General features: G+C 44.5%; 1 protein-coding gene across 3 annotated transcripts in view; it reads left to right on the forward strand.

Moving 5' to 3' along the window:
• fam20b (FAM20B glycosaminoglycan xylosylkinase) overlaps positions 1 to 23,696 on the forward strand; it is a 141,935-nt gene that overhangs the window by 102,378 nt on the left and 15,861 nt on the right. For all 3 annotated transcript variants that reach the window (XM_059984878.1, XM_059984879.1, XM_059984877.1), the window contains exons 4-5: positions 20,161 to 20,270; positions 22,250 to 22,421. In XM_059984878.1, coding sequence (XP_059840861.1) covers positions 20,161 to 20,270; positions 22,250 to 22,421 — 282 coding nt within the window. The remainder of the gene's footprint in view (positions 1 to 20,160; positions 20,271 to 22,249; positions 22,422 to 23,696) is intronic.

The following is a 23,696-nucleotide window of genomic DNA, read 5'->3' on the forward strand; positions in this document are numbered from 1 at the left end:
CCCAAAATGTTGTTATTACCTCCTCCCATAGATGCTGTCTGGCCTGCTGAGTTCTGCCAGCATTTTGTGTTTTTATCAACGTATAATGATAGCTTATATGTTCCTTTCCCACGGGTAATACCAAAAATGTTAGGTGAATCATGAATAGCAATGGCTAAGGATTCTAAAACAATGTCAAATAGTAGAAGACTTAAAGGACAGCCTTGCCTCGTGCCACGAAACAACTGAAAGAAGGGAGATCTTTGATTATTGGTAAGAATTGAAGCCAAAGGCTTATAATATATTAATTTAATCCACGATATAAATGTCAGGCTAAAATTAAAATTCTGAAGCGTACTAAAGAAATATGGCCATTCAACTCTGTCAAACGCTTTCTCAGCGTCCAAGGAAATAACACATTCTGGGATTCTAGATGAAGGAGTATAAGTTATATTAATTAATTTTCTAATGTTAAAAGATGAATAACGATTTTTAATAAATCCAGTCTGGTCCTCAGAAATGATTTAAGGTAGTATATTTTCCAATCTGGTGGCCAAAATTTTGGTAAAAATCTTGGAATCCAGATTCAGCAAAGATATAGGCCGATATGATGCATATTCTATGTCTTTGTCTTTTTTTAAGAATTAGAGAAATAGAAGCTGCATAAAAAGATTGTGGTAATTTACCTACAGTTAATGTGTCCTTAAAAATTTTACATAACCAAGGAGAAAGTATAGAAGAGAAAGGTTTTAAAAATTCTGCAGTGTAACCATCCGGACCGGGGGCTTTACCTAAATTCATTGAAAAAATAGCCTCTTTTATTTCAGCTTCCATAATGGGTGCATCTAATGACACACAATCCTTGGCTGTTAATATCGGGATATTCAGTTTCCTTAAAAATTCATTCATTATGGAAGAATCATCAGAAAATTCGGATTGATTTAAAGAGTTATAAAATTCTTGAAAGACTTTATTTATCACTTTATGATCAACCGTCAGAGTACCATCTAGTTTACGGATCTTAATGATCTGACGTTTAACTGGAGTAGTATTAGCCAATAATTTACCAGATTTATCCCCATGTATATAAACTGAGTCCTAGTTTTAATTAATTGATTTTCAATCGAAGAGGATAATAGCAAACTATGCTCCATTTGAAGTTCAACTCTCTTTTTATAAAGCTCCTTACTAGGAGTCACAGAGTATGTCTTATATCAATTTCTTTAATCTTATCAACAAACATAAGTATTTCAGTGTTAATTCGTTTCCTGACTCCAGCAGAGTATGAAATAGTTTGTCCACGGATAAATGCTTTAAAGGTGTCCCATAATATTCCACTAGAAATCTCTTCTGTAGAGTTTGTTGAAAAGAACAAATCAATTTGTTGTCTAATAAAGTTGAGAAAGTCTGAATCCTGAAGTAGAGTAGAGTTGAACCGCCATGGTTTAACACTTGAGGATGAATCCGTTGACTTAATAGATAGTTTCAAAGGTGCATGGTCAGAGATAGTAATAGAAACATAGTTACAGTCAATAATGGCTGTAAGTAAATGATGATCAATGATACATGGATCTTCAAATTATGAAAGGTCCAAATCTATAAGCTAATTGTTAGCTTAAAAAAAAAGAGCAAAAACAATTTTAAAAAACTGTTAAAGACAGTTAATAAAAATACAATATGTTAATCAGCTCATAGCAGAAGGATGATGTTCCTCGAGAAATCTTTGGGCATCAGCTGGAGATTTAAACAGCCGGCGAGAATTATCGGGGAGAACAACTCTCAGATGTGCTGGGAATAACAGCGCTTGCTTGAAGCCTTTCCGAAAGAATTCTGACATCACCGATTTAAAAGCCGTTCTTTCCCTCAAAACTTCAGGACTAAAATCTTCAATGATACGAAATTTGAATTCTTGAAAGTTGATCATGCCCTTCTGTCGGGCAACTCGAATCAGACGATCTTTAATATGAGCGTAGTGAAGACGGAGGATAACTGGTCTTGGTCTTTCGCCTGGAACTGGTTTTAAGAGAGAAATGTGGTGTGCGCAGTCAATCACTGGAGGGAAATCCAGAACCTTTGAGCCGAACACATCCATTAAGAACTTAGAGAAATATTCAACAGGATCGCCCTTCTTGACATCTTCCGGGAGCCCGATTTTATCTGCAGGTTCTGTCTTCAAGATCAATTTTCAAGATCAATAATTTTGGATTTGTAGGGTTCCAACACTTGAGAAGTTGAAGACAGCTTTTGTTCCAAAGTTTCAATTCTACGATCCCTCTGACGAGCGGCTTCATCAAGATCTGAAATTCTTGCTTGATGTTGTTGGATTTCCGATTTAAGTGGTTGAAGACTTACGTCAACTGTCTTTAAAGTTTTGTCAAGCAGGGAAAATTTTGGGCTAAGTTTTTCCTCCAGTCTCTCATCCAGAAGTTTCCTGATTGCATCCAGAGATAACAGTTCTTTAGATGCTTTCGCTTCTTTAGTTTCTCGTGGTCTCAAAAAGTCAAAAAATATATCTTAAATATCAATGCCTTTAGTGTAGGTATAAATAGGTCAGTTAGGGGGTGATTGCAGGTAAAAGAAGTAAAAGGATTGGAGCAAAGCCTAATTCAGCTTCACACCATGAGCGCCATCTTGAGAGTTCAATCATATTGTGATCACTGTTCCCTAAGGGTTCCTTAACCTTAAACTCTCTTATCCCCTTGGGATCATTGCATAACACCCAATCCAGCACAGCCAATCCCCTAGTGGGCTAAACAACAAGCTGTTCTAAAAAGCCATCCCTTAGACATTCTGCAAATTTCCTCTCTTGAGGTCCAGTACTGGCCTGGTTTTCCCAATCCACATCCATGTTAAAATCCCCACGATTATCAAGACATTGCCCTTCTGACACAGTTTTGTATCTCCTGCTCTAATTTGTAATCCACTTCCTGGCTGCTGTTTGGAGGCCTGTATGCAACTGCCATGAGGGTCCATTTCTTAACTCAACCCATAGAGACTCTACACCTTCTGATTCTATGTCATCACTTTCTTTCTGATACATTGTATATCCTTGGACGGTCATCTCCCAATGGCAGCCATCCTTTAGCCAAGTTTCCGAGATTGCCACAACGTCACACTTGCCAATCTGCAACTGAATTTCAAGATCATCCATTTTATTTCTTATGCTGTGTACATTCAAATATAAAACTTTCAGTCCAGTTGCCCTGTAACTCATCCCACTGGCTGTGATTTTGCCTCATCTCCTGCCTGTCTTTTCTATCATCTCTGTTGCACGCTATCTTTGATTTATTTCTGTTTTCCCCTTCCTCCGATTCCCATCCCCTTGCCAAATAGACCCTCCCTGTCTGCTAGGATATTGGACCCCTTTGAGTTCAGATGTAACCCATCTTTTTGTACAGCTCGTACCTCCCCCAGAAGAGGTCCCAATGATCCAGGAACACGAAGCCCTGCCCCTTACATCAGTCTCTCAGCCACAAATTAATATGCCTTATCATGCTATTCTTGCGCTTGTTAGCACATTGTACAGGCAGCAATCCTGAAATTACTTACCTGCTTTTCAGCTTCCTACCCAACTCCCTGAACTCTCTCTTCAGGACTTTCTTCCTTTTTCTACCAATGTCATTGGTACCAATGTGTATCAAGACTTCTGGCTGTTCACCCTCTCCCTTCAGAATACTCTGCACCTGATCCGAAACATCCTGTACCCCATCTCCTGGGAGGCAACTCACCATGTGGGTACAGGTGTCCCCCGTTTTTCAAATGTTTGCTTTACGACACCTCACTGTTACAAAAGACCTACATTAGTTACCTGCTTTCGTTAACAGAAGGTGTTTTCACTGTTACGAAGAAAGGCAGCATGCGCCCCAAGCAGCCAAGTTCCTCCCCTGGAACTGCATTCAAACCGGCATTGCTTAAGCACGTACCTGTGAGCATCTGTGCTTTATGTCAATTTATTTTGTGCATCCATTAGCAAGATGAGTTCTAAGGTATCGGAAAAGCCTAAAAGAGCTCATAAGGGTGTAACATTTAGCATAAAACTAGACATAATTAAGCATTTCAATCACAGTGAGCGAAGTAAGGACATAGTGAGTTTGGCTAAGAAGGCTGGGTTTGTGGAAGTTGACGAAGATAATGTTGAAGAGGTTTTGGCATCCCATGACCAAGAACTGATAGATGAAGAGATGATGCAATTGCACGAGGAAAGGATAACAATCAAAACCGAATGAAGTAATGAAGTTGTCCAGGAACTGAATGTGAAGCAATTGCGTGAGATTTTTGCTGTGATTGACAACGCTGCAGTGATTGAAGAAAAGTATGACTTTAATTTTGAAAGGGTGCGTAGGTTTAGGGCATATTTGCAGGATGGTTTGAGTGCTTACAAAGAACTGTATGATAGAAAAATGCGAGAGGCTAAGCAGTCAAACATACTGTCGTTTTTCAAGCCTTCCATATCAGCCACAGCAGACAACAAACCTCAACCTTTGACATCGAGGCAGGCAGACATAGAAGAAAGTGATCTGCCTGCCCTGATGGAAATGGACGATGATGAGATGACACCCCAGTCTCCCACAACCCCAATCTCTGACGATTCAGCCTAACACACCATTGCTGTCTAACTGATTCCAGTAAGTGAAACTACACTGTGCATAAATTATTTCTAATTTATATAGGCTGTGTATTTTTGTGTTATTTGGTATGATTTGGCAGCTTCATAGCTTAATGGTTACTGGAAAGAGTGCTTGGGTGAGATTTTTGCTATGGTGGACACTGCTGCAATGAGTACTGCAGAAGAGTATTTCCACTTTATATAGGCTGTGTATTTATCAGATAATTCCTGCTTTTATTATATGTTACTGTTATTTTAGATTTTATATGTTATTTGGCAAAATTTGGTAGGTTATTTTTTGGGTCTGCAAACGCTCAGATGTTTCCCATATAAATAAATGGTATTTGCTTCTTCACTTTACGACATTCCGGCTTACAAACCATTTCATAGGAACACTCTACCTTCGGATAGTGGGGGAACTTGTATCTCAATCAAGCGGACAGAACCTCCTGTCTGTTTCCCACTATGGCATCCTTTCATTACAATGTGTATCCATGGTCATCAAGCTCCCAGCTATAATCTTCTTTCAGCCATGATTCAGGATGTCTACATCAAACATGCCAATGTAACTGCAACAAGTTTGTTATCTTATTCTGTATACTGTATACATTCAAACATAATGCCTTCGGTCCTGTAGTCACACTTTCCGATTTTGTCCATCTTTTACGTTGCAATCAATCCTGTTGACTGCAATTTTGCCTTATCATCAGCCTCTCCTTGTCAGGAGTCTCACTACACATGGCCTGTGTTTGCAAACCAACTACCTCATCTTCAGCACTATCACTCTAGCTCCCATTCCCCTGCCAAATTAGTTTAAACCCACCTAGCCAACCTCCCTGCAGTGATATTGGACCCCCTCATGTTCAGGTGTAACCTGTCCCTTTTGTACAGGTCCTCCCTTCCCCAGAAAAGATTCCAAGGATCTGACTATGGAATCTCCTATCAACACTGCAGACCTCTTCATCTCTCTGCTCTTCTGAGTCACAGCACCAGACTCAGTGCTAGAGACCCAGTCACTGTGGCTCTCCCCTCATAGGCTGTCCCCCTCAATAGTATCTGAAGTAGTATACTTACTTCATGCACTCTTTACCTTCCTAATTATGTTTTTAACTTCAGCCCTGAAAATTTAATACTCCTCCATGCTGTCTGCAATGTTATGTTCACTGTTGCTCGTATTTGTCAAATTTAGTTGAACCGTTTGAAGATCAATCAAATACGAGGTTGGCAATATTTTTGGACATGGTATACGTGGATTGCCAGAAGGTATTTCACAAGTTAGCAGTAGAGATTACTAATCAGGAAAAAAGGGTGCATAGCCTTGGGTTTGGAATTGCTTCGAGGATGGGAGTCAGAAGAGGGATAAAGTGTGTTTTGTCTGATTCACGCGATGTATCGAGCACTCTTCCCCAAAGTGTTTTTTTTTACAGTACAGTCAGCCCCCCCCCCCCTTATCCGTGGATCCACATGCACGGATTGGGAAAACCCGGAAGTTCTCTCTCCAGCACTCGTTGTTTGAGCATGTACAGACTATATTTTCTTGTCATTATTCCCTAAACAAAACAGTATAACAACTATTTACATAGTATTTACATTGTATTAGGTATTATAAGTAATCTAGAAATGACTTAAAAGTACAGGTAGTCCCCGGGTTATGAATGAGTTCCATTCATGAGTCCGTCTTTAAGTCGGATTTGAAGTCGGAACAGGTACATCCGGTATTATTTAGCGTCAGTTAGTCATACGTTTTTCTTAGTATATAGTACATATTTTACCTTTCTATGCATATAAAACACTTAAGAAACATATGCATTTCAATAATTAAACCACTGCATTGCTTAGTAATAATTGTAGCTTTCATCGGGGCAGGGCCTTTCACATGCTCCATTAAAATTGTTCCGATCATTGACCGACTGTAGCCTAACGCTTTTCCAATGACTGATGGCATTTCACCTCTTTCTGCTTGCTTTATTACTTCCACCTTATTTTCATGAACAGAAACACTGCGGATTCAGAGCTGCGCTGCCGGGTCCTAATGTCCACTGCACTGAGACAGGTTAAATGAAGTCCAGGGTTCCGCTGGGTCCTAAAGTGAAACGCACTGAGACAGGTTAAATAAGGGACTTGAGCATCCGTGTTGTTTGGTATCCGAGGGGGGTCTCGGAACCAATCCCCCGTGGATATGGAGGGCCAACTGTAATTCCTCAAAACTGCATAACTTTCACAATATTGCTCAAAATAAGAATTACTTTAAAAGTAGTAACACCTTTAACATGTTCCCATTTATATTGTCCATGTGCAAAATGGAACAAGTAAACTGCATTATTTGGTTTTAATTATGGTCCAACAGTACACCCAAATGATCAAATGTGAGTTAATATTGGACATGCTGGTTAAGTCTGCCTCGCTATTGTTAAACAATAGCAATTTCTGGTCTATTCTTGGTTCATTTTGTGTCTGCACAGTTTGTTGTCTTTTGCAACTTGGTTGTTTGTCCGTCCTATTGGGTGCGGACTTTTATTGATTCTGGTGTTTCTATTGGGTGGTATATAGCGACATATATGTACTTTGATAATAAACTTACTTTGAACTTCTGAACTTAAAACAAGTGATCTATGCAGTAAACAGTGAAGTGAAGTTTAAATCTTTTGGCACTGTTTAATTATTAAAAGGAATAATTAGAAAGATTATTGTCTTAAAGATCTTGAATGAGTGCAAGTTATTGAATGTCAATACGAAAGATGCAGTCTTCAAACTCTATCATATTGTGTAATTAATTGATTTCTCGAGTCTTTGCCTTGTTACGGAGTAGATCCCCAGTGTAATTTTCTCCAGTTAATAACAAAGGACTCTCAGGTTTTGGGGGTTGTAGTAGCAATCTCTGGTTGTTCTGGGTGATGGTTGGATTTGGCTGAGAACTGTAATCTGCCATTAAATATATACTTGCAGTAGATTATTGGAAAAGAATTGAACAGTTTAGTAAAGACTCTGTAGAAAGACTATATGTAATCATAAAATTAGGAAGTTTTGTATGGCAGGCACTGTACAATGACTTTTCTCTATTACAAAGGAACCTCTTGCTCTCAGTAAAATTATAAGTTATTGCTGGGTTCTGCATCTCATGAAGTTGTAAATTGTCACTCGGCTAGAATTGGTAATTGGTTGTCAAATATACTGAGATACAGGAAAAAGCTTGTGTGACATCCAGACAGATCATTCTTAATATAGATACATCAAGATAGGAACAAAACAGAGAAAAAAAACACCATGCAGAATATAGCAGGTCAAGCAGCACCAGAGGAGAGGAATGAACAGTTGACTTTATGGCTCAAGACCCTTCATCAGGACCGGAAAGGAAGGGGGAAGGAACGAAGTACAGGCTTTTAAGTGATTGGTGAAGCCAGGTGTGTGGGGCAGAGGGCTGAAGTATGAAGCTGGGTGGTGATAGGTTAAAAAAAAGGTAAAGGGCTGAAGAAAAAGGAATCCAATAGGTGAGGAGAGTGGACCATGGGAGAAATGGAAGGAAGAGGAGCACAAGGGTTGGGTGATAGGCGGCTGAGGAGAAGAAGAAAGAGGGATGCCTGGTATAGAATTGAAGACGAGGGAGGGGGAATATTACCAGAACTTGGAGAAATTGTTGTCATGTCATCAGGTTGGAGGCTACCTAGATGGAATATCAGGTGTGTCCCTCCTACCTGAGGGTGACCTCATCTTCAATTCCGTACTCTGGCTCCCCTCTTACCTCTTCTTCTCACCTGCCTATTACCTACTCCTGGTGCCTTTCCTCCTTTCCTTTCTCCCAAGGTTCACTCTCCTCACCTTCTTCAGCTCTTTACCTTTTCCACCTATCACTTCCCAGCTTCCTACTTCATTCCTCTCCCCCACACACACCTGGCTTCACCTGTTACCTTCCAGCTTGTACTCCATTAAATTGCCCCACCCCCACCCCTCTTCCTTTCCAGTCTTGAAGAAGGGTCTCAGCCCGAAATGTCGACTGTTTAACATTTTCATTGATGCTACCTGACCTGAGTTTCTCCAGCATTTTGTGTGTATTGTTTCTATATTTCCAGCGTCTGCAGAATCACAAAACATAGTGTTGTGGCGACCCACTTCCTAGCGCACTCGAACCGGCTCACAAATAGCCAGCGTGCTGGCATAAAAGCCAGTCCCAAAAGGGCGCCAGGTCTGCTTCACTAACAAAGGGAAAAGCTCGCGCGGGACTGTGAATACGTGCCTCCTACAGCATCCGCACCCGGGGAGGGCGGGATCAGGGAGGCTTTAAAGCGAAGCCGCGAAGTTTGAATAAAATCTTCTTTAACTGCAGTTTACCGACTCCATGTCGTTATTTCAGCGCTGCGTGTAGCACACCACTACAATTGGTGACCCTGAAGTGATGACCGACGCCGCATCTCTTCATGCAGTTTCGTTGAAACTGCCAAGCTTCTGGACGCTTCGACCTCACCTGTGGTTCCAGCAAGCAGAAGCCCAATTCCACGTTCGGCAGATAACCTTAGAGGACAGACGTTACTACTACGTGGTGAGCTCCCTCGACCAGGACACAGCGGCCCAGGTTGAGGAGTTCGTACAGTCTCCCCCAGCGGACGGCAAGTACACGGAATTCAAAACCCTGCTCATAAGGACTTTCGGACTCTCACGGCATGAGCAGGCAGCCCGCTTACTGCACCTGGATGGCTTGGGAGACAGACCTCCATTGGCTTTAATGAATGAGATGTTGTCTCTGGCTGGTGGACACAAACCCTGCCTCATGTTTGAGCAGGCATACCTGGAGCAGCTGCCCGAGGACATACGCCTGCAGCTGTCCGACGCGGATTTCAGCGACCCCCAGAAGGTGGCAGCCCAGGCGGACTTGCTGTGGAACGCCAAGAAGGTGAGTGGGGTGTCCGCCGCACAGATCACCAAGCCACACTCCCAGCAGCAAACCAGACCCGGCCCGGCCACAGAGCCCGCTAACCCCAGAGGCAGGGGTGAGGAGCCCAACGAACAATGGTGCTTCTACCACCAGCGGTGGGGCGCAGAAGCCTGCCGCTGTAGCCCCCCCTGCAAGTTCCCGGGAAACGCCAGGGCCAGCCGCCGCTGATGGCTATGGCGGCTGGCCATCGGGATAGCCTCCTGTAAGTGTGGGACAAGCGGTCGGGATGCCTTTTTTGTCGACACCGGCGCCAAGATCAGCGTCTTACCTCCAACGAGTTACGACACCCGCAACAGGGCACCGGGCCCCCCCCCCCCCCCCGAGGGCCATGAACGGCAACACAGTAAGGACCTACGGCACCCGTACGGTGCAGCTACAGTTCGGCTCCAGCCAGTTCGCGTGGGACTTCACACTGGCCTCCGTAGCCCAACCACTTCTGGGTGCGGATTTTTTGCGGGCTCACAGCCTGCTGGTCGACCTGCCAAGGCAAAGACTGGTCCACGCCGAGACCTTTCAGACATTCTCCCTGGGAGAAGCCCAGTTGCCAGCCCCACACTCACGCTGTCCGACAACGACTTCACCAGAGTCCTGGTGGATTTCCCATCGGTTCTGGCACCGCAGTTCACGGCAGCCATGCCCAGGCACGGCGTACAGCACCACATCCCGACCCAGGGACCACCCCTCCACGCCTGCGCTCGGTGGCTTCCCCCGGACAAGCTCCGACTGGCGAAGGAGGAGTTCAAGAGGATGGAGGAATTGGGGATCATCCGGCGGTCCGACAGCCCATGGGCCTCCCCCCTGCACATGGTGCCCAAAGCGACAGGGGGCTGGAGACCATGCGGCGACTTCCGCAGGCTGAACGAGGCTACCACACCGGACCGCTACCCTGTGCCACACATTCAGGACTTTGCAGCGAACTTGCACGGCGCATGGATCTTCTCCAAGGTAGACCTCATCCAGGGATACCATCAAATCCCGATGCATCCGGACGACGTCCCCAACACGGCACTCATCACCCCGTTCGGCCTTTTCAAGTTCCTCCGCATGCCGTTCAGCCTGAAGAATGCCACACAGACGTTCCAGTGGTTAATGGACATGGTGGGATGCAACCTGGACTTCGCATTCAACTATTTGGACGACGTCCTCATAGCCAGCAGCAGTCGTCAGGAGCATCTGTCCCACCTCCGTCAACTCTGCGCCCGACTGAGTGAGTACGGTCTTACAATCAACCCCGCCAAATGCCAGTTCGGACTCGATACCATTGACTTCCTGGGCCACAGGATTACTAAAGACGGGGCAGCCCCTCTGCCCGCTAAGGTAGATGGGGTCCGCCACTTTCCCCTGACCCACCACGATCAAAGGCCTTCAGGAATTCGTAGGTATGGTAAATTTCTACCACCGCTTCCTCCCTTCAGCTGTCCGAATCATGCGCCCCCTGTTCGCCCTGCTGTCGGGTCTGGGCAAGGACATTACCTGGGACGAGAAGTCTGCCGCCGCTTTCATTAAAACGAAAGAAACCTTGGCAAACGCCATGATGCTAGTGCACCCCAGAATGGACGTCCCTACCGCCCTCACAGTGGACGCATCGAACACGGCCGTCGGTGGGGTTCTGGAGCAACTCACTGCGGGTCGCTGGCAACCCCTGGCCTTTTTCAGCAAACACCTGCGGCCACCCAAGCTCAAATACAGTGCTTTCAACCGGGCACTGTTGGCGCTATACCTGACAATCTGGCATTTCAGGTACTTCTTAGAAGGTAGGCCCTTCACCGCGTTCACGGACCAAAAGCCGCTTACCTTTACGTTCACGAAGGTGTCTGATCCCTGGTCGTCCCGCCAGCAGCGCCATCTGTCCTACATCTCTGAATACACGACGGATGTCCGGCACGCCTCGGGTAAGGACAATGTCATGGCGGACGCGCTCTCTTGCCCTAACATTCATGCCGCTTTCCCAAGCGGTAGACTTTGAGGCACTGGCAGAGGCGCAGCAAGCAGACAAGGAGATCCCGAGTTACAGAACCGCAGTCTCCGGTTTGCAGCTCCAGGACCTCCCCGTAGGCCCAGGTGAGAGGACCCTACTCTGTGATGTCGCCACCAGCCAGCCCCGTCCTGTTGTCCCGGCACCTTGGCGGCGACGTGTTTTCGACTCCATTCATAACTTAGCGCACCCCTCCATCAGGACAACCATCCGGGTGGTCTCCAGCAGGTTCGTTTAGCACGGTCTCCACAAGCAAGTCAGTGAATGGGCCAGAACGTGCATGCACTGCCAGACGGCCAAGGTGCAGTGGCACACCAAAGTTCTGCCGCAGCAATTCCACCCCACCCACCGGCGTTTCGACCACATTCATGTGGATATCGTGGGCCCACTGCCAGTGTCGCGCGGAGCGCAGCACCTCCTGACTATCGTGGACTGGTTCACAAGATGGCCAGAGGCGATCCCGCTCACCGACACCACCTCTGAATCTTGCGCCCGGGCACTGATCGCCACCTGGGTGACCCGCTTTGGTGTACCAGCCCAAATTACCTCCGACAGAGGCACCCAGTTCACCTCCAGCCTGTGGTAAGCTATGGCCAGTCTTTTGGAGACACAGTTGCACTACAGTACTGCCTACCACCCACAGTTGAACAGCCTGGTGGAGCGTTTCTACCGTCACCTAAGGTCAGCTCTCATGACCCGCCTAAGAGGAGCTAACTGGGTGGACGAGCTTCCCTGGGTCCTACTTGGCATCCGCATGGCGCCCAAAGACGATCTGCACACCTCGTCGGCCGAGTTGTTGTACGGCGCACCCCTCGTCATCCCCGGGGAGTTCATACCGGCCCCGAGGGGGCAAGAGGAAGAACCTGCAGCAGTCTTGGGCAGACTACGCGAGAGGCTTGGTGACCTGGCCCCCATACCCACTTCGCAGCATGGGCAGAACCCGACCTGCGTACCCAAAGACCTGCAGAACTGTAAGTTTGTGTTTGTATGAAGGGGCGGGCATCAGCCACCGCTGCAACGGTCCTACGAGGGGCCGTTTACGGTGCTCAGGAACAACGGGTCCACGTTCGTGCTGGACGTTGGGGGGAGAGAGGAGGTTTTCATGGTGGACCGACTCAAACCAGCCCATGTGGACTTGGCGCAACTGGTCAAGTTTCCGGCACCGCGGTGCAGAGGCCGGCCTCCCAAACAGGGTTCGGCCCAGACTGTGGACATTGGGGGGTATATCGCCGGTTCTGGGGGGGGGGGGGGGGGTTATGTGGCGACCCACGTCCTAGCGCACTCATCGGCTCACAAATAGCCAGCGTGCCGGCATAAAGGCCAGTCCCAAAAGGGCGCCAGGTCTGCTTCACTAACAAAGGGAAAAGCCCGCGCGGGACTGTGATTACGTGCCTCTTACAGCATCTGCGCCCGGGGAGGACGGGATCAGGGAGGCTTTAAAGCGAAGCCGCGGTTCGAGTAAAATCTTCTTTAACTGCAGTTTACCGACTCCATGTCGTTATTTCAGCGTTGCGTGTAGCACACCGCTACAGTGTTACAGTTACAGGAAGGTTACCGTGCAGGGAGACAAATAAAGTGCAAGGGCCTTGACAAGGCAGATTGAGAGATCAAGAATTCATCTCTATCATGTTTGAGGGCCCTGTCAATTGTTAGAACGAATCTTTCAATCATTCAATCTACACACCAATGCCAACCCACCTATAGTTCCCTTTTGGGTTTTTTTTTGCTTTTTTTCTTCTTAGAAATGGTTTAATTTTTAACTTTTTTCCAGTTTGATTAAAGGCCATTGACCTTTAATGTTAAATGTTCATCTTTCCAATATGCAATCTGACCTGAGGATTTCCAGCTATTTCTGTCTTCACTCAACATTTCCAGCACCTGTTGTATTTTGTTTTGCACTTATTAGATAGATAGATAGATACTTTATTCATCCCCACGGGGAAATTCAACATTTTTCCAGTGTCCCATACACTTATTGTGGCAAAACTAATTACATACAGTATTTAACTCAGTATAAATATGATATGCATCTAAAATCACCCTCCCAAAAAGCATTAATAAATAGCTTTTAAAAAGTTCTTAAATAGTTTACTAAAGTGCATTAAGTGGTAACTTAAGCTCAGTCCTAACCCCGGCACTTTTATTTTTATTTTTAGTTTTATTCACTGGGAAAAAAAGTAGATTTTAATTTACAACATTTGAACTATTGATTTACATCTGCAGTTTTCCTTTTCATGAGCGTAATACTTAATGATAACACACTGCTCTCTGAACAGCTTGCAGACAAGCAGGCTGTTTCCAGAGGTTGAGTCACCTGGTACAAAGGTCAATGAATTTGATTCAGCAGCAATGTAGACAGAGTCCATGGAGGGGAGGTTGATTTCCTTGATATGCTGAACTATGTCTATAGTTTTTTGCAATCTTGGTCATAGCAGTTGAATAAGTTGTCTGGTCCTGATGGGCCTCTGTGGGTCTCGGAAGTGGACAGGTGTATAATGAGCAGGTTTTTAAAATGTAAAAATAAATCATTGCACGCAAACATTATACCCTGGTTACCCAGCTGTTTTGTGTGTGTGTGTGTGTGTGTGTGTGTGTGTGGTTGTTGGGGCGCCGTCATGAAAGGATTTTGCACCGATCTTTTTGGTAATTGCTCCTGTTCCAAAATTCCCGTAACTGGATCACTTACCAGCCAAGATAGAGAGGTCCGTTGAAGTCTGATGGTACTATTTTTAAAAGTATTGATAAAGGGCACAAAAAGAAGATTAATGCAAACATACAGATAATATACATCGTCACTACTCAATCTAAAACCGCGGGTATAATAATAATCATCAATAAGCAATAGCTCTATCATTTGTCTAGGGGATATTGTATTGTCCGATGGAAAGATAAAAGTCACTGTCCTTTCAAGCTGCAGCTCTTTGGGTTTAAGAGAGACGGTTTTAAACTTGCCCGTGTCTTTTATTGAGGCCAATCCGTTGAGTCGGTGGAGTTGGTTCCCCGTTGTTAGTTCCAAGTCGTTTTCCGTGGTACCAGCCACCAGCTCCCAGGCAAGGGAACCGAACGCATGTGGCTTCCTTCAAATGGCTTCCCAGTATTACGGGATTGCTAGTGTTTCTTCTGGTGCGTCTGAGGAGCTGTGCCTACAGCCCCTCTTTTATCTTAACTCGCAGGGTAGTAGATGTCAATCAGGTTGGGGTGATGCAATCTCTCTCTCAACCAGCCCACTTTGCCCGAGGGCTTGCACGTGGCATAGTCCACCATCCACAAACGTTGTCTCCAGGAGACAATGGCCATGTCTCTCTCTCATTTCCTGGGTCCTCTGACCCAACCCAATAATGCTCTTGTGATTCTCACAAAGGAGGGGACTACCCCGCACCCTTCGGCCCCTCAGAGCTGTGGTACATTCATAACACCCCCTTTCTTCAAAGCGTTTTCACCAGCGGTGAAACGAAGTAGTACAGTGTCTTACAGGGTGTTAGAATCTAACACAATACAAAAGTTTTTTTTCTACAGAGTAATACAGTGATACATTCAGTTCAGCATCCAAACGGTTAACGAGTACAGTGGCATTTCCTTTAATATTTTAACATCTTGTACCTTACTAAAGTCTTGTGGCATCAGACTTCAACTTAATAACCACCTATTTTTTTTTTCTTCAGCAACAAAACTAAGGAGTTGTGATCTTAGCTTACGTGCATCTACAAAAGTTTATGCGAATATTAATCTTTTCGGTCGTTTTCAACTTAACAGGCAGGCTTCCAAGGGGGTTGTCTTTATTATTCACAGGCTTTGGCGAAATCCCGTACAACCTGCTTTGCTATTTAAAATGGCATCCCCATTAACCGTCGCCTCTTTTCCGGTGAGTTCCCACGTGGGGAACTTGAGTAATCTGGTGAGGTAAACTCCCGCCCGCCTTTTTCATAGGGGTTATTTTATCAACACCGTGTCCCAAACTTAGACCATTTCCACCCAATTCTTTAATTTTACACTGGTGGCTAGCCCTCTCCTCAGGACCCTTCAGGCTATTAGTTTTTAATTCGAACTCTTTGTTCAAGCAGCATTTCGAATTCGGCCTCTTCACACCACATCCTGGCATAACATTAGAGTGGGGGGCCCCCGCTATCTCCCAGTTTACTCTGTAAGCGATCTGCCGGGTTTAAAATTTCTTCATTCGACTTGGGAACTACAGACTTTCCTTCAATAATAATAATTAACTCCTCATTTTTGAGCTCCGCATTAAGTTTGAACACACCTTCGAGCACAAACACCTGGGAACTCTCACTTCCCACTGTTACCAAGGTTAACCCTTTTTTCACTGAACCAAGTCTATCTGACCCACCAGGATGGCCGTCCCGTTCCACTGAATCAAATACCTCAGACCTTTTCTGAGCTCCGTTACTAGGTTCAGTACCACGTGCATCCCCATCTTGGACACACTCAAACGGGACATTGGCCTCTTCCAGGCTTTCAATACCCGTACCCTTTTCAAATTCTAAGTTCCCCCGATCCTGCCAGGTACTCTCTGGGCAACTCCCTTCCGGAGTACACTCAACCCCGCGGGCTGAAACAACCTCATCTGCCAAACCAGCAGACTGCTTCGAGGTAAAGGCACCCTTTTCATCTAGGGCTGCCCTCATTTCATTATCGGGAACACCTTTAGAATTTTCAACTTCTTCAAACAGTTCTGCCAAACCAGACAGATCATCCCTGTCCAACTCTGGACCTCTTAACCGCTCTAGCGGTTCCTCATCTTTATTTTCTGCCTCTAGGACCTTTCTCCTCGCTAAGGGCAGATCTACCTCCGCTCCCTTACCCTCTTTCACTTTACTACTCTTCGTTTTACCACCCTCTAAACCTTGTGGTACAGGGTCGGTAGAAACGTTTCGGCCAAATCAAAACTGGCCAGATTTAAACTGCTCTCGTTCTCAGCTGCCTTTCTCGACATGCTGCGAGTGACTGCGCATGCGGGATAGATCTGGGACTCTAGGGGCGGAGCCTCAACACTCACCGGCCGGCCGGTCCTCGTCATGGCTGCCCAAACCTTACCACCTGTTAAATTGTTACCAAGAAGGACGTCCGCGTCAGTTCTCGGGAATTTTGATGGCACCCCTATTTCAACGGGTCCAGACACCAGCTCACAATCCATAATGACCTCATGTAAGGCCACCATTTCTATATCCTTTTACTTATTCCCCTCACCGCTACCATTCCCGTTTTCCGACCAAATTCTAGTACCTTACTGCTGATCAATGACAGCTCAGCCCCCATGTCTCTCCAGATTCGTACGGGAATTGGTGGGTCCCCCTTCCTCAAAGACACGGTTCCGTGTGACAGACAAGTCTCAGACCCTTCTCGTACTCTGTCTACCCGGGGCTCTCTTGTCGATTTACTGATTACCACTGCACATCTGAGAGGGACTGCTGCTTTCCCTTTTCCCATCTCCCTCCTCGGAGCAAAGCACCGAGACGCGACATGCCCGCTCTTCCCATAATTAAAACAGGTCAAGCCCTGAAATCTCTGGCCGTCTGGCCTTTCCCCCTCAACCTTACCACTAGCTCCCGGCGGGACCTCTGCCTCAGCCGGCGGACTTTCTCGATCGTTCCCACGATCTCTCTGGGAACTTTTATTCGAGGAAGACTTTTTCTTGTGGGTTAGGGCATATTCATCTGCGAACCTAGCAAATTCTGAGATGGACTTATCGGCTTCTCATTCAAATACATCCGGATATCCTCCGAAACACAACCTTTAAATTCATCAATCAAAATTAACTCCCTGAGATGCCCATAATCCTCGTCCACTATTTCTGCGGTGCACCAACGGTCCAAGAGCACACCCTTCTCATGGGCAAACTCGGTGTACATCTGATTCCACCCTTTCCGTAAATTTCTGAACTTTTGTCTATATACTTAAGGTACTCGCTCGTAACCCCGGAGAATGGCCGCCTTTACTTTGTCATAACTCTCCTCCTCCATGGACAACGCCGCATATGCCCATTGTGCCTTCCCTTTTGACACACTTTGTAACAACGCCACCCACTGTACTCTGGGCCACTCCTGATTCACTGCCACCTTTTCAAAAAGCAAGAAATAACTATCAACATCCGTCTCCTCGAACGGGGGTACTAACCTCAACGCCCGACTAACTCCTCTTGGTCTGACCCCTGACCGTGTTCCTCTTGCTTTAACTTCTCCATCTCCAAGTCATGTTTCCTCTGTCTCTCTGCCTCCCTCTCCTTCTCGGCCCTTTCCTTCTCCTTCTCAGCTGTTTCCAGCTTTTTTAACTGAAGTTCATGCTCTCTTTGCTTCTCAGCTCTTTCCTGCTCGCTTTTCACCTCTAACGCCCTTAGCTGGAGCTCCTGATCCCGTTTTAACTCCTTTAGCTGGAGTGCATGCTCCCTTTGTTTGTTGGCTCTCTCTCTCTCTCTCTCTCTCTCTCTCTCTCTCTCTCTCTCTCTCTCTCTCTCTCTCTCTCTCTCTCCCCCTCTTTCTCCCTCTCTCTCCCTCTCCCCCTCCCTCTCTCCCTCCCTCCCCTGCTTTAACTTAATTTCATGTTCCAACCTTAATTTCTCCAACTATAACTGAGCTGCCCCACTAGCTGGTACCTTTTCAGGGATATTTTCCAATACCTCAGCTGCAAACACATTCTTCTGGATGTAATACTGAGTTATGGCCCTTCGCACTTCCTGCTTTTTCATTGACGACCTCACCTCTGCGAGGTTTAACCCCTTCGCCAAATTTACCAAGTCTGATTTGGTGGCCGCCTCTAGAGCCTCCAGAGTCGGGTTTTTTATAAATTCATCCACGTCCATCTTTGCTGGTTTCCCGTCTGGCTACCCGCATACCAGATCCAAGTTTAGACTTACAAGCCCGATTCACTGGCTCCCCAATTTGGTTTCAAATCTCGAGACGAGAACCCCAATTTTGTTATGAAATTCCCGTAACTGGATCACTTACCGGCAAAGATAGAGAGGTCCGTTGAAGTCTGATGGTACTATTTTTAAAAGTGTTTATTGATAAAGGGCACATAGGAAACTGAGTGACAGGAATGGTAAGGGCATTAAGGAGCCAGTGCAGAGTAACCCTGTGGCCATCCCCTTCAACAACAGTTTGGATACTTTCAGGAAGGGATGGCCTAACAGAGGAAAGTCACAGTGGTCAGGTCTCTGGCATTGAGTCTCCCTCTGTTACTCAGAAGGGGAGGGGGGAGAAGAAGGGAACTGTGAGTCTAGGGGATTTGTAGATAGGGGAACCGACTGGAGATTCTGTGGGCGAGAACGAGATTCCCAAATAGTATAAACAAAAACACAAAATGCTGGCAGAACTCAACAGGCCAGACAGCATCTATGGGAGGAGGTAGTGACGACATTTCGGGCCAAAACCCTTCATCAGGAGTGAAGTAACATGGAATGGTCGAGGGGGGGGATAAGAAGTGAGGGGAGGGATGAGGTAGAGAGCTGGGAAGTGATAGGCTGGAGGGAAATGGGCTAGGGGAAGGTGGAGAATTATGGGAAATAAAGGTGTAGCGTTCTCGCTCGGGTGTAATGAAACGCCGAATTAAACGCCGAGATAAACCATAGTCAATGAAACAAGGTCGCAGTAAGATTAACCATTTACTGTTCACTCTTCACATTAACATATGGTGAAAACTGTTGATAAAACAATACAAGATTGATACAGTATTTGTTCCCTTCTTGATATCACATTTACATTGCAAATACTCCTAAAAGTAACTATAACTACATTACATTAAAGTGCAGCATACAGGCAGAAGTTACCTACGCCATTGACTGCTTTAAATACACTTCAATGCAAACTATCCGCAACTCTTTAACTAACGAAAACATAAACATTATCGACGGTCATTACTTTTAACAGGATCGGCGTTCACATTTTAATTCAACATATCGATTATCTATTAACTTACAGCGTTGCTCTCACTGTGATTTCTAATGCTTGCAAACAACCTCTGCTCGGGTCTGCCTCGTGCGAGTCCCCGCCCTCGCGTTGATCTCAAACCGGTATTTTCCCCCAAGACGCGGCGAAACCGGATGTGATGTCATCGCATGCTGATATATTTTACAGGCAATGAATATACTTTAAACACTTCTAATTCTAACTAGAAAATACTAACAAATGAATTACTAAGCGAAAATATTATAAACTAAATAACTGCCATAAAGGCAACACAAAAAGAGAAAGAATGGTAGGGCTGGGGGGAGATTATAGTGAGGGGGGAAAAAGAGAGAGAAAAAGAACCAGACTAAAATTATAGATAGGGTTGGGGTAAGGGGGGGGGCAGGGGTATCAGCGGAGGTCTGTGAGTTGTATGTTCATGCCGGCAGGTAAGAGGCTACCTAGGCAGGAGATAAGGTGTTGCTCCATCGACCTATGTGTGGCCTCATCTTGACGGTAGAGGAGGCCATGGACAGACATATTGGAGTGGGAGTTGTCTGTGGAATTGAAGTGTGTGGCCTGGACTAAAACTTGAGCTGGTGAAATATAACTGACTGACAAATCTGCTTACTTGACTAGTGCAATTTTTTTGTGAACTGATTCCTCCTCCCAGCCATGATAGCAATTTCACAATAATTCAATTATTTTAAAGGTCTAGCTTTTAATGGAAGTTTTACATTTGGGATAACCATTCTGCTGCTGTTTTCTCCCCCCACAGGATTTTAGGATTGCGGCGTGCTCCAGTAGTTGTTGGGAGATACGTAAACCTAAATACAGAGATAAAACCAGTTGCATCTGAGCAGCTTCTGAGCACCTTCCTCACAGTAGGTAAGAACCACTGTTTAATTCAAGGTAACATTAAAGATTTTCTTAATTCTGTAGTACGATTGGGCTGAAATGATTAGGAAATTGCCCAAGGATAGGGCAGACATTTGTCCTGCGCAAATTAAGTTCTGAATCTGGCAAGATTATTAGGCTATAAGAATAGTGGGCCTGTTTTGAAATCAAAGAGTATTAGTGCCCCTGCCTTCCACTTTCAGAAAATTATCAGTCAGAATAAATTAACTTGGATGATTTTGGCTCCAAGCCTCAATTTTTTGTCTTTTTGCTCCATTTTTCTCTTTCTGTTTCTGAACTAATATGTTCTGTGACACCCATCTTCTAATTCCTCAACTCTATTCCAACTCCTCCATTCACCACCTTGCTTCTCTCCTGGCTTCCTTGTTAGTTGGCATGGTTAATTATTCTCTCTACAATCTTATCTATCCTTCAAATCTGCTTTAATTATCCTTCTTCATTAAAAAAAATACTGCCCCTACATCAATGCAAATTGCTCCATCGACTCTTTCCTCTCAAAGTCCTTCAAAGTCCTCTCAAATTTCCTGATCTGTGTTTTTTTGCCCATCTTACCAGATAAACTTGTCTGAATTCCTCCAGTCCGTTTTTACTTATGCCACAGCTTTGATCAAAATTGTTAAATGATATTTGAATCAGAATCAGGTTTATTATCACTGACGTATGTTGTTTAATATGTTGTTTTGTGGCAACAGTGCAGTGCAATACATAAAAATACTATAAATTACAATAAGAAATATATGTAAAATGTTGGATTAAATATGTAAAAATATGTAAAAATATGCAGAAAGAAAGCAATAATAGTGAGGTAGTGCTCATGGGTTCTTTGTCCATTCCAAAATCTGATGGTTGAGAGGAAGAAGCTGTTCCTAAAATGTTGAGTGTATGTCTTCAGGCTCGTACCTTCTGTTGGTCCTAATGAGAAGAGAGCATGTCCTGGGTGGTGGGAGTCTTAATAATGGATGCAGCCTTTTTGGAGCATCACTTTTTGGAGATATCCACAATGGTGGGGAAATTAGTGCCCACAATGGAGCTGGCTTACTTTATCACCCTCTGCAGCTTTTCCAACCCTGTGCATTGGCCCCTCCATGCCAGATGTTGACATTACCAGTTAGAATGCTCTCCACAGCACCAAATTTCCTCAAACTCCTGATGAAATATAGTTGCATCAGTATGTTAGTTCCAGGATAGATCTTTAGAGATATTGATTTGAAACTGCTCACTCTTTCCACTGCTGACCCTTTGATGAGGGCAGCTGTGTGTTCCTCAACTTCCCCTTCCTGAAGTCCACAGTCAATTCTTGGGTCTTACTGATGTTGATTGCAAGCTTGTTGGTGTGACACCACTCAACCAGCTGATCTGTCTGACTCCTGTATGCCAACATGTCACTGTTTGTGAAAATCTTTTAATATTTGTGAAAATGAGTAAGATTATCTAACTATCCGTATCCATCTCACCACTTGACACTGTTAAACACAGTTCGTTCATCCATTTTCTATCCTCTATTATCCACCTGGATAGGACACTATTTAGGCATGTCTTTCTGGATCCGAAAGGAATTGTTTTTTTTAACTGTAGCGATGATTGTACTATTTTATTACTGCACTTTGTTTATCAGTAAGTGTAGTTTCAGGATAAGGAATAAACAGTGAGGAAGAAGATAAGAAATTTCTACACAGAGATAATTGGATTTAATTTGAAAGTTTTCACTAAACAGTGCTGTGAATGATCAGTCACTAAGTAGATTTAACACTAAAATTTTGGGCACAATGGGAATTGGATTATACAGAGGTCAAGGAGGAAAACTGACTTGAGGATGAACCATGATGTTAAAATCAAGGAAATTTGGTAGTTTTGCTTGGCTTTCTGATTTCCATTCATGCTGTAGCTTGTTTTTAAATAAAATTACACTTTTTCTTTATATGCCTTAATGACTTACTGTACTGTTAAAGGGAACAATAGCTGCTTCTATGGAAAATGCTACTACTGCAGGGAATCTGAACCCGCATGTGCAGATGGGCTTATAATGGAAGGATCGGTCACACTGTGGCTACCTGACATCTGGCCAATGCAAAAACACAGACATCCATGGGGCAGAACCTATCGAGAAGGAAAACTAGCCAGGTATGCCATGTTAACTTAATTTTTTTTCTTGCATACAGATCCTTATTTCTCATAATGGAATAGTAATGCCTATATTGTCCAAAGTAGCATTTAATGAAATTCAAGAGAGCACAAACACAGAACGTAACTGAGAATATAAGATATTGGCTACTAAGTAATTGTTCGTCCTTTCATCTATCCTTTTCCCACCTCTAACCCTGATAAGTAATTGGCATTACACAATAAAATATTGAATTCAGATTTATATTAGCAGCTTTGTACATAGTAGGGTCATAATCTTATTTTCAGCAAACTTAAAAGTAATGTTTGCATACTTTTCACATGAAGGCAATAGAAGGAATGGGAAAAATTGGGTGTACGTATATTGCTGACCTCCTCTCCAAGCTCAATCGCCTGAAACTAATTTCTTCAATTCTGTTTCTTTAAAATGCCTTCTGCTCCTGTGGTATCTACTTGTAGTTAAATGAATCCATTCTTCACCAAAAAAGAGATGACGATTAGATTTATTTGTCACATATACATTGAAACAGACTTCAAAATGTGCTGTTTGTGTCAAATCAGATCTGTGAGAATTGTTCTGGGTCATAAAGTGCTTGCTGCCAACCACTACCAAAAACCTTTTTTTAAAACCATACTGTAAATCTGAACTTGTTATTCGCCTAATTCCTCTTGTACTTTCTTCAGTCTTATCTTCCCCAAGTGTTGTCATGACTTATTTATACAAAAGTGTTACCCAAATTATTTCATGACCTTTATGTTAACTAGTAGAACAAATAGTTTCCTCTTTTCAGGCCGATCAATGCCTTTATTCAATATTTGGTATTATCATCATCTAGTAACATCATTTACCCCTGCCCCTATCGTTGCTAATTAACTCTTCACTCTTTGATCCTCATGTCATGTCCAGTCCTTGTCTATACAGTTTTCCCCTGCCATTCAAAGGTAGAGCATTCCTATGAAATGATTCGTAAGCTGGAATGTCGTAAAGTGAAGAAGCAATTACCATTTGTTTATATGCAAAAATTTGTGAGCATTCGCAGACCCAAAAAATAACCTACCAAATCATACCAAATAACGCATAAAACCTATGATAACAGTAACATATAGTAAAAGCAGGAATGATCTGATAAATAATGTAGGAATACTTTTCTGCAATTATTGCAGCACTGTCCACTGCAGCAAAAATCTCACACAAGTGCTCTCGGTAGCACTTGTGGCAAAAACACACGGCGCAAAGCACTCACGGGGGAAACACATGGCGCAGGCGCTCCCAGT

This window comes from Hypanus sabinus, chromosome 11 (genome assembly GCF_030144855.1).
Source record: "Hypanus sabinus isolate sHypSab1 chromosome 11, sHypSab1.hap1, whole genome shotgun sequence".
In the NCBI taxonomy this organism is placed as follows: domain Eukaryota; kingdom Metazoa; phylum Chordata; class Chondrichthyes; order Myliobatiformes; family Dasyatidae; genus Hypanus; species Hypanus sabinus.